Source organism: Austrofundulus limnaeus, unplaced genomic scaffold (genome assembly GCF_001266775.1).
Source record: "Austrofundulus limnaeus strain Quisiro unplaced genomic scaffold, Austrofundulus_limnaeus-1.0 Scaffold49, whole genome shotgun sequence".
In the NCBI taxonomy this organism is placed as follows: Eukaryota; Metazoa; Chordata; class Actinopteri; order Cyprinodontiformes; family Rivulidae; genus Austrofundulus; species Austrofundulus limnaeus.
The window spans coordinates 997,028-1,008,796 of record NW_013952451.1 but is presented as its reverse complement, the minus strand read 5'-3'; the positions used below and the strand labels follow the sequence as shown (position 1 = coordinate 1,008,796).

At 36.4% G+C, this 11,769-nt stretch overlaps 1 protein-coding gene across 1 annotated transcript in view; it reads right to left on the bottom strand.

Moving 5' to 3' along the window:
• The window catches only part of tmx3b (thioredoxin related transmembrane protein 3b), a 43,779-nt gene that overhangs the window by 28,914 nt on the left and 3,096 nt on the right, over nt 1–11,769 (bottom strand). Inside the window, exons 6-9 of the mRNA XM_014008368.1 lie at nt 5,677–5,757; nt 5,149–5,248; nt 4,900–4,977; nt 3,764–3,830 (exon numbers count right to left, since the gene is read on the bottom strand). Coding sequence (XP_013863822.1) covers nt 3,764–3,830; nt 4,900–4,977; nt 5,149–5,248; nt 5,677–5,757 — 326 coding nt within the window. The remainder of the gene's footprint in view (nt 1–3,763; nt 3,831–4,899; nt 4,978–5,148; nt 5,249–5,676; nt 5,758–11,769) is intronic.

Sequence of the window (11,769 nt, the reverse complement as noted above, 5' to 3'; positions counted from 1 at the left end):
GTATCAGGTCAACAAAACATGGGCATAGTAACAATATTTTTATACTACATTTATCCATTTTATAGTAACCTCACTCCTTTGTAACAACTAAGGCAAAAATGTAATTAATTCAGAAAATCTTTTCAGGACCCCATCTTGATGTTTCGGGACCCCACTTTGGGTCCCGACCCCAACTTTGGGAAACACTGCCTAAAGCTATTTTTGACTATCAAAACCAGTGATTAACTTTTAATCCAACATGTAATCATATTCAAATAACCGGCAAAGTAAAGAGCTCATCGAAGCAGCGTCGTTGCGCTGTCACCTGTTTAAATGTGACCTCAACTTGTTTATGACATTATGACATGCTAATCAACCTCTGCTTTAAATGCACCCAATAAACGCATGAAAAGACGTTCTGCCTCACAGCTGCCACCTTTATAAACATTTCCATAAACCGCTGAGGCAGAAGAACAGAAAGCGTGACGTGGAGCCATGAGTAAATTAGAACTCAAAATGTGTTTACAGACTGACACATTAGCAAACAAAGCTGCGACTAAAACATGCTATGGCAACAGACAGGTGTTATTGTTTGTGTAGTTGTGTGCGTGTGTCCAAATATGAACCAATGGAATTTTAACCAAACTTGTGGAAAGAAATAAATTAAACTGTCAACTGATCTACAAAAATGAAATATAAAACTAGCTGTAACTCAGCAATTTTTACAGATGTTGATTTAAAATTTGGTGTGGGAGAAGTAGAGACCGATCCCCTACACATATTTAGAGGGCAAAAWTTTATCATGTTCAACTATTTGAGTCGACTCTGTTAGGGCCCTTCACACTATAATGTTTTAGACAACTTATGCCAACTTATTACATTTTATTATGGCTAAATTACTAATAAAAAATTATATATTTTATCAATTTGTTAGCATTACAGTATGTACGGGCCTTAAAGAGGCTTCCAGTTGATTTYGTAATTCCATCTTCAACGTAGATGTCTTTAAAACTTTCATAAGTTGGCATAAGTTGTCTAAAACATTATAGTGGGACAGGTTCTTTAGCAAAATACCTCAAACCACTGCATGGATTTAATAGAAACTTTAAAGAGCCTATAACATGCATATCCCTAAAACATAAAAAAGTAAAAAAAAGATATATTTATATTTAAGAAACTTGGCATAATACATGTGATTTTACCCATTTTGTCACATAACAGGCATAATTTTTTTTAATTGGCTCAGCGCAATTACAACAGGAAGTGACATCAAAGGGGAACTCTTTAAGAGAGAAAGTCCCTGGTTTGTTAATAGAAATATTAGAACTCTGAGTCTTCTTAATTACTCTCAGGTAATGACTAAAAATAATCTAAAGCAACAGTTTCTTCTCTACAGTCTGTGTTGTTAGTCAACTGCTTTGTTTACATGCAGACGTATCTTTTGTCATCACTTCCTGTTTCGTTGCATTCAAATATCTCATCTGTTCATCTCAGCAGCATGACATTTCTTTTGCAATATTCTTTTCAGTGCCATCTTTCCAAAAATAAAATCGGACTTACTATAGAAGTTTCATGTCACCGGCACTTAAAGGAAAAAGAAAAACTGAATATACATTTTGAACTTTGAGGCAACCAAATTCAAGATGGCCACCGCATCCAAAATTTTTTTTAAAAGAAAGTGGCAATAACTAAGTCAATTTCACAGACAATTTGCTGACATTTTGCTTGGTAGTAGCCAGGAGTCAATAATGTCACACACTCCAAACACTACTCACTATACAAAACCTTTGCTTAAAACTTTAGCAATAAATTCTGGAATCAACCCTGTTCGTCTGTTAGCAAAATATCGTATGACCCACTGGGAGGATTTTACAAAAACTTTCAAAAAGTATACATTAGATTGACCTTTGAAGTCATTCCAACTCAAAATGGACACCAAAACTAATCAACATTAGCCACCCACAAACATGGCTCAAACGCAGTCGGTTTTATAGAWACTAAACAATAACTTGTTGTGGTTGTAGATGAGTTATTCCCACCACATTCTGTTGCTCCTGAAGCCCAACAACAGCACAGATCATTACAGCAGTTCAGCACTGAGCATTTCAGTAATTAATTATGTATGAGACATTGTACTAAACTATACTTTAATGCGGTTCTTTAAAAGCGTTGTCGTTTTTAGGRGAGTGTATTACAGTAATCAAAGCAAAAAAACTTTGTCAAATATCACTTTACACAAACCGGAGGCGGTGTTTGGGCAGAGTGGCTCTGCTCAGTGGGACCTGTTTTTTGTTTGTTTGTTTAAAGCACAGTAAGAGGACAGAATTTTTAATATTTTGAATATGCTTCTTCACGAGTTGCAAAAATAAACACCAGGAGAAGAACACATTAAAACTGTTAGGATATTTCAGGATGTGGCAGCCTTTAAAATTAAAAAAATAAAAATAAAAACACTGAAGCTCATAAAAAATATATGTAAGGCATGCAGTATAATACCCTAACACTTGGATAAGCATCACAGCCTGGCATAAAACTATGTCACCGAGTGCCTATGCAAATGTGTCTTGGACGTTTAGCCAAATAACATTTGATAAAGAAAAAAAAGTTTCTGACATAACGGTATGCAAAATGAGAGCAGCAGAAAACTATAAAAGGTGGCTCAGACCCATTTATTTTATTATTTATTGTCCGGTCAGAGAAATTTCATGGAGACAAGTCTTCTGAGAAATACACCACGGCAAAGAAACAGCAGCACAAGTTGAAAAAAAGATAAACAAAAAGGAGCCGCTGAACTATTTTCTTAGGAGGACAAATTTCTTTTTAACATCAGTAAGTAGGATGTGTGGTCTATTTGTGAGCCACAATACTTCACATTAGGAGAGTTTTTTTTCTTGAAACAGTTTGTGAAGAATTGAAAAGGGAGAAGAAGGCAAGGACGCAGTCGAGTCATTTCACCACGTTCTCCGTCGTTGACGAGTTTAATACACTGTAACCATGGCGACACAGGGCATCTACCACAGCCTCTGCATCAGGGTCCTGGAGGGCTCGGCAGAGAGCGGCATTTTCGTCGTCAGCRTCTGCTGCGGCGAGCCGCTGCTGCTGCGGTTCTGGAGCACAAAGCCCGCTTTCTGTAACGGCCAGGTGGAGCAGACACACGTGAAGCGTAACTCGAGGGCAGAGATGGATTTTGTTCTGCGGGCGATCGACCGCGCACCTAACCTCCCTAACAGCCACTACTGGGGCCCGTTTGTGTTGGCTCTGTGCCTCGATGCTCTGCCCTTCCAGTTCCGGCTCTCAGCTAAGATCCGGTGTTGCAATGATTTACAAGACACTATGAAGGAATGTGGTAAACTAACTTTGCTACGATGAGCTCAAACTTTAGCAACTTCTTTGGGAAATATGATGGTTTTGCTCTGACCTGCTGTAAAATTTGCTCAACTTTAAGTTTGATGATTCTGTTCTGTTTTTTGTTCTAAAACTTTGGTCTCCCATGCCCACTCACGTTGGGCCAAACACGGAGGCGTGCTGTGCAAGTCCGCCCAGAGACAAACCACCAGGACATCTCTGGCCTAACCACACAACTATAAAAGTGGGCAGAGCCTTGGCTGCTGCATGATGAGCCAGGCACAACATCAGTCAGTGTGGTTAGGAAAATGAAAGACTAGCAGCAGGAAAGGGAAAATACAAGAGGAAGACATTACATAACGAACAGTGGGAACAGATGCGATGAACAGTTAGACTTTCAAGACAACTTTGGTCACAGAGAGGATAATAAAACACTCACCATCATAGGTAAAATGACCTCCATCCTTGAAGACAACCACTGCAGGAAGCTCTGACAAAGACACTGACTGTGAAAGAGAAGTTTTATTTATTTATTTATTTTTTAAAAAAAGGTTTCAAAGGCTCTTCAGATGTTCTGAAGGTCTTTTAAAGTTTTTTTTTCTTTTTACACTGGCTGTTTTGTTCCTTTATTCTCAATCCAGTTCTTGCACTTAATCCTTTTAATAAAACTATTTTCCAAAGTTAAATGTGGAACGTATTTACCAAATTTCCCTCTGGGATCAATAAAGTATTTTTGAATTTTTGAATTTGAATAATTCAAACACACTTGAGAATTTAACCAATGTTGTGTTGACTTAAAACAAAAGAGATGAGCAAATGAACCAGTTTTAAATTGGATCTGAAGCACTTTATTACAAATTTGTTGCAGAAACAATTAGTTTTTATTTTTAGATGCAACTAAAACCCCCAAAATAACAGGTTTTTTGGCTAAAACAAAGTTTTTCTTGCTCCAACAAGATGCTTTCCAAAGAAAAGTCAAAACACCTAATAATTAGCCGGAGTTGATTGTCAGATATAACCCTCCTTATCTTCTTTTGTTCTTCACTGGTTGATTTAACAACTTTGAGGCTTTTATACAAGCCATGCCAAAATATAACAACTTTTTGAACTCATAATCACGTTGAAAAGGTCATATTTTATGCTTATCAAACTTGTGGATTTTGCTTTTTTTTGTACATGCAGCTAAAATGTTTTGAAAACAAAAACTGTCTTTGCAAGAATTTGTTCTAAAAGTTCCATTTAAAATGAGTTCTTTGCTCAGTCTGCTGAGTGTAGATACAACACTGGTTCGAGTTTGAGACTTTTTTTAAACTGACAGGCTTCGTGGGTCCCTGTTAAGTCAACTAAACAAGAAAACAAAAAACTTTATTTGAAAATGTTGAAAGAAGTTTTTTAAAAAAATCTTAAAATACATTTTAAAAATAATCCTGCCTTTTTAAAGCAAAATCTAAAAAGACATGAGGTAGCTGAAGATCTTTGAGCAAGCCTGTACATCTAAATATACCRTTGAAAAGGAGCTGTAAAAGTGTGTGATAACATAATTTAATTGTAATGAACATGATAACGTAGATTTACCTCTGGTAAGGATTCCTCTGAGGCTGAGAAGAAGTAAGTATAGACAATGAGCTCAGATGCTACATCGCTGTACTTCTCCTGCAATGATCAAAAGAAAACGTTTTAGACATTGCACAGCAGTTCTAAGTACATTTAGAAGGTTTTGCATGCATCTATGTGGTTTTCTTTTGATTTTGTTGTGTTTGTGCAGAAAAGAGGTTGTAATAAAAGCATCTTGGTTTCTGTGTGAGTGACACAAATAGTGCTTACTTTGAGCGGAGACTCCCCACCGACGTACACAAAAAGAACTTCATGCCGTTTCATCATGTGTTCAAACATCTGCTTGCTGGGAAGTGCTCGAACGGCGGGTCTGAAAAAAAAAATGAAACCACAACAAATTTTCTTTTATTTTTGGTATTTTAATTGGAATCTAAATAGAACTAGTGAAACGGGTGTATGGCCAAGTATTTATTTTTGAGCTGATGGTGCCATCCAGTGGAGATTTAAAAACCTGCTCCCCTGGACTGATCTCAGGGCCAAGCTTTTGATCATCCCCTCTGTCATGGATCGAGCTTGATTCCCCTCAAGGAGGAAAAAAATCTGTCAGGCTTAGTTGATACAGTGGCTTAAAGTGGAGCATCAGAGGAAGAAATCCATTAAGCTATGAAAACAAATATGGCCTGCGTTGATAAGCTGGCTTGGATGGATTTCATTAGTGCAGCATGTCTCCTTTTGAAATAACGGACGTTCTGCTCGCTCCTTAGTTTTCGTGTCATTTTGTTTAGGCCTGCAACTCACCCTGCCACTCTGTTGGCAAACTCTACAATATCATCCTTTGTTCTCGGTCCCTTGTAGCTGTAGGCAAGATCACCCTTTAATCTGAAAAGTGGAAACAAATACAAAACAAGAGTAAGAGGCCACTTCTTCCTTAATGTGCACCAGCGGAATTATATTAATTAAATGCTTGAATAAATACCATAAATTGGAAAATTAACTGAAGCACCCACATGGGCACATTGAAAATACTGTTTTGAGAAAACCTGTTAATTAAACAAACTAGTTTTGCAGAAGCAGCAAAGATCAACTAGACAGCTTGATCAGACAGTTATTCTACTTWATTGAGAGTTTTGTTGTTTACCCTCATTAAAAAGGGTAAAGATCAACTATTTCTAGCTGCTTTTCTTCAGTTTTTATCCATTAATTTGCCACTTAATGCATTTAGGTTCTTGTCTTCATATACGAACAGAGGAAAAAAAATGTTACTGTAGCTGTTTTCCAAAACATAACCAAGGTACAGTTTTATGAGTGGGAGGTAGTAAATCTTCACTTAATTTGAGCCTATACTCATTCAAACTTAAATAACTTTTAAATTTTTGAGTTTACACAATCTTTTTCAAATCAAATTAGCAGAAGACGCTTAGAAGATTAGAAGAAGCTGTCTCTTTCAGCTGTAACAACAAAAAAAATCCCTTAAACAGATACTGTAGCAGGAACATTGGAAATGATCAAATCAAATGGGTAGAAAAAAAGGACACACTGATGTGCTCAGCAATGTAAAACACCCGGATACTCATTGGAAGAAAATAAACAAACAGCAGATGACATCGAAAACACATGAAAAACTCTCTTCCTTGCGGTAATCATGTTATCCAGGTCAGACATGAAAAGAAAATGCCACAAAAACAAAAAAGAGATTTCATAAATCTCAAGAACAAAAAGGCTAGAAAAGAGTTTAAAAATACGAACATCCTGAAAAACAACCGACATGTATTTTAACACCATATGCAGGGCTTCCTGTGGCACTACTGATAAAGAAACAGCAGCAAAATGATGAATTTGTGGTGTGTTTACGCATAAGTTATCAGTTCAAATTAAAAAAACAAAACAAATAATTATTTGTAAAGCATTTCAAAGATGCTACAGATGGACAATGACTCAAAACAAAATGTAAATATAGCCTGGGAGCTTCTGAGAACAAAGGAAATGAAAGCAGAATTTCCTTTCCATACATAAAAAAACAGCAAAGTCAGCGGTAAAAAAAAATAACTCAAAATAGTTGCATTAAATGATTTTGTAACAAAAAGGAAATGGTCAAAATTGCCTAAATTCACCAAATGATTCATACTATTTTTGTTAAYCCCTAAATTTCAGCTAAAAATGCAAACAGATTGAATTCAAAAGATTTTGCGGCTTCAACGAGTAAAAACATTGAAAACTGTCCAGAAATATTTGGATCTGCTTAGTAACAGAGAGGGACTCTTTGTGCTTTCATACCATCCTGAATATTTTGTGCCTAAAATGTATAAAATGTTTTAGATATTTTCTCCACATGCTTGGTTTCAGTTTCATTGATCGGTTGATTGCAGAAGAATGTTCAGCTGAACGTTAAAGCTAAAATTCTTGATTTCTAATGCATCACAAATGTGCTGTGTGGGACTGAGAGACAGTGGAGTCAAGTGGATTTGATAAGTTGTTGTTTTTAGTTTTGTTTTTTTACGAGAAATAGCCTTTTCTCCTGCTGCTATGAGCCATCAGGGCATGCACAGTCAGCATCACAAGTCTGCCATGCTGTGGCATTTGAACAGAGCTCAGCTGGTATTAAGGGCCGTAATGTGTACCAGGAAGAACTCCYACATCTACACCAAGCTGCCTCGTCGACACACGGCATGACGGTTCAAACTTCTGCTGTTTGACTCAACTCTGACTTTTCTATTTGCTTGTTGCAGCAGAAATCAAGAACACAAACAGTAGAACGTTCCTAAATGATGAGTGATGAGCCGAATGTCACTGTAGGTTGAAGCTTGGTTCAAAACCTTTCCACAGAACCTCACTTCCAAAGATCTGAATTATTATTTAATAATCAAACAGATGACCAATTTACTGTCTTTTTACTTATATATGTGATTGAAAAAACTTGTCAGACGTAATTTCATTTTTTGCATATATTTATTGTTGATTAATTTGTTCATAAGCAATAAGAACAAAAAATAATGAAGCCCAACTTTGGTACATCATTAGGATGGAGTTAAAATCATATTGTGTACAATTAATCATCAGAAAAACATTCGATGGTTAATATTTGGCACTTAAAGGTTAGTTCAGTCAGGTGGACAGGCTTACGGAACCGAGTACTTCCCCGGTAGTCTACTCTCTTTCCTTTTCTAATCCAAATAATTGATCGCCTACTTCCTCGGCAAAGTCCTCACTCCGTCTCCATCTTTTTATTTTCTTCTTCCTGAGGATTTTTTGCCACTCGTCAAGTAATTTCAGGCGTCAGTCAGAAAGGAGTTTGGGGAGCTATATGACTGTTCAGCGGGGGTCGGGGGGTGAGACCAGAAAGAGGATTGAKGTGTTCCTTTCCATAAATCTGCCTGTCCTTTGCTGCCTTCCGCTGCAACATGCTTTCAACGACCATAAAGCAAGGCAAGTTTGTTTATGAAAACTGCAGTTTTACTTTGCTTATCAAAACAATTTAAAAGCTGGTGTATAGCTTGAAGTCTGTACTTTTGACACAAATTGGAACAGATTTTTAGAGAGGGTGTATCTTTTCCTCTAGAGTGATTTAAAACAGCGTCCAGGGACTCCAGGGGATCAATCGTCATATTAATAGTTATTGGTCAAATACCTCAATTAACCTTGTTTGATAATATCTCATTCCCTTCATATTCATTTTAATTATTATTAATAAAAAATAAAAGTTTCGGGAGAAAAATATCTTGATTTTTGTGTATTTTACTTCAATATACTAAATACTAGTTACAGTTACAAAGAATATGACTGCTGAAGTTGAAATTTCAGATTATTAGCTTTAAAAAGAGACCAAGCTTGTGAATTTACTCTAAAGGGTTCAAAAGCAGTACTTCATTTAATTTGTGTGTACTTTTTAAGGCGTTTTATGGTATTTTATGCCCGAAGGTAATATTGGACACCTTGCAATTACTGCAATGTGTACCACATGGCTGTTTTGTGTGATGCACTCGTATCAAACACGAATGTGAGTCTGTAGCATTTTGTGTTACTAAAGATTTGCTGCCACTCTACACTGGTGAAAAACTAGGTTTCAATTCATAGCTTAATATTTTAACCTGTTAAAAGGAGACACTTGATGCTTTTAAATCCTCCTTTCGAACATTTAAATCCTTCAGTTGAGTCTTTATAAAGTGGAACTGCAATGCTTTGATCTGAATTCCTCCTTACTGTAGCTCCACAAGTCCCTCTTTCACCCCTTTCCTGAGGTGTGCCTCAGATCAACTCGTTTCGAGGCTGTTTCTTAAAATCCAAACGAGATGCTTCAAACCCTCCCCCCAGTTTGACAGACGGGGGTTACCACTTTATAGCTGCACAGAAACTGTTTATTTACAAATGGATAAAAATAGGGCAAACTCATCCATCCAGCCTTACATGTTGGAGCCAGAGTCCAACCCAGAACCAGAGTCCGTCCCAGAACCAGAACCAGAGCCAGAACGAAATACCAACATGTAGTTGGTAAAGTTCAGACCTTATGTGACTGTTCTGTTGCAAATACTGTGATGTAATCATCCAGAAAGCATGATAGAAAGTAGAGAAAACCGCACAGGCTGAAAAATCTGACCCAAACAGAATATAAAGATATCTACGCAGCACAAGAGGAGACTAGAACAAACCTTTCTACACTCCCAGAAACCCCAACTACACAACAAAATGCATTTAACAGTTAAAAAAGTGAACTTTGTTAAGTCCCTTTTAAAATGAAGAAGCTAGTTTGACTGTAAAAATATTTTTAGGACACAAGGTAACTGATTTAGAGCAAAAAAAAACATACAAGTGCAATTATCATCTATTATAAGTCAGCAACAATAACCTGATTTCTACAAAATGTTTAGACAAAACCACTACTTATAATAAAAATTAGTTCATGCTAAAGGACTTCACAATCTGTGGAAATAAAAATTTTAAATTTTACTTTTTCAAATAGGGTTTCAGTCATGGAAGGTGGTCGTGACGCGTTCCTCTAACGTGCAGAGTGCATTAAGAATTGCCAAGATTGCATCAGCCCACAGGGCTTAATGAGCTCAGGGGGGAAACAAACTCTAAATCAAGTCTCCTTCTGTCATCAAGGGAGGGAGCTCATGTTCTTTGATGGCTGTTTCATCACTTGCTTGGTTTAATGTTATGAGTCCTGCCGTGATCTTGTGGCAGTTTCCCAAATGAGCTTGATGAAACTAAATAGGGAGCCCATTATGGAAACGTGCTGATAAAGGCTCCAAGTTCAGGCACATCAAAGGAAAGGGCTCATTTTTCTCATGCCATCATGAGTTCTGCTGTTTAGCAGCTGGCGTCTACCTCAGGTCATACTTTGTAAAAAAAAAAATGTCAACTGCATTTTAAGAAATACTTCTTTTAAGTTACACAGAAAATATCTGTAGAAACAGAAACAGTGTTAACACGACTGCATTTTTTGCTCCAACAGACAAGAGATTTAAGATAAGATAAGATAAGATAAGATAAGATAAGATAAGATAAGATTTTTGGGCCTATAAAGAAGTTATTAAAACCAAGCAGTGTTTGTTAAGATTAATAGTTTTAATTGCTAATTTTCTCCCACAGAACTGTGGAATTGACAGCATCCAGGAGAGACAAAGTTAATCAAATTGAAGTTTAAGATGTGTGAACAGAGTTTGTCAGTTATTAAGCCTCAAGGAAAACACAACAACACCTTATTCTCTCCTGAACACAGTTATCTGAGGGCATCTCAGCAGGCCAAGCCTCTTGGGACAAATTCACAACAGCAAACATCCTACCAAAGATACCAAACACTAACAGAGGAGAAGARATGAGAAAGAAAGGACTAAATCAAGAGTAAGTATTAAAACGCCCCAAACTAATTACAAACCATCTCCTCAAAATGACCAAAGAATCAAGTAATATCTTCCTGAAATCATTTTTTAAATTTTAATCTTGGAGCTCTAATGTCTCCCACTGCAAAAACTGTCCATCTTACCAAGTTTTAAAATCTTATATCCAGCCGAAAAGTATTTTGATCTTGTTTTGAGACTGATTTACTAAACAAGAACTGATTGTGTGAGAATAATAATCTTGTTTCCAGAATGTGTAAGATTATTTTTCTTGTTAGCCTGAAAATTTGACTCAAATTAAGTCAAAATATCTGCCAATGGAGTAAGAAATTTTTTACTTGGTAAGATTCTTGAAATACTTGATTTGACTCAATTTTTTTCTTCTTTCAAGAATTTTACCAAGTAAAATTTTCTTACTCCACTGGCAGAAATTTTTGACTTAATTTGAGTCAATTTTTCAGACTAACAATACAAATAATCTTACACATTCTGAAAACAAGATTATTATTCTTACACAATCAGTTCTTGTTATCAGTCTCTAAACAAGATCAAAAAGACTTTTTGGCTGGATATAAGATTTTAAAACTTGGTAAGATGGACAGTTTTTGCAGTGCCATGATAAAATCGTGGTGATGATAACTCAGAACCACAGCGAAGCTTCAATTTATCTGGGTTTTTACAAGAATTGTGGGGTGTTTGGCTGTTGTCACATATAAATCAAGGTGATTGAAAAGTGTATTTTAACTGCAGCTTGAAAACATGTTTTTATTGTTTACGTGGTCATATATAACTTTAGTCCATATTTGACATTTAGATGCATTAGAGACGGCTCTAATTTGCTGTATTCAACAAATGAGTGACAAATATTGGGCCTCATGCAAGAACTGTTCGTATGCACAGATTTGTTCTTAAATTGTGCGTACGAGTGATTTAGGAGAATTTGTGACATTCACCAATGTTTTCGTATTCTAAGAATTTCTTCAGGTACGAACAAAAGTCACGAGTGGTCCAGACCTGTCGTATATTTTACGAGCAGTCAGTCTGCTGTTATCCAGAC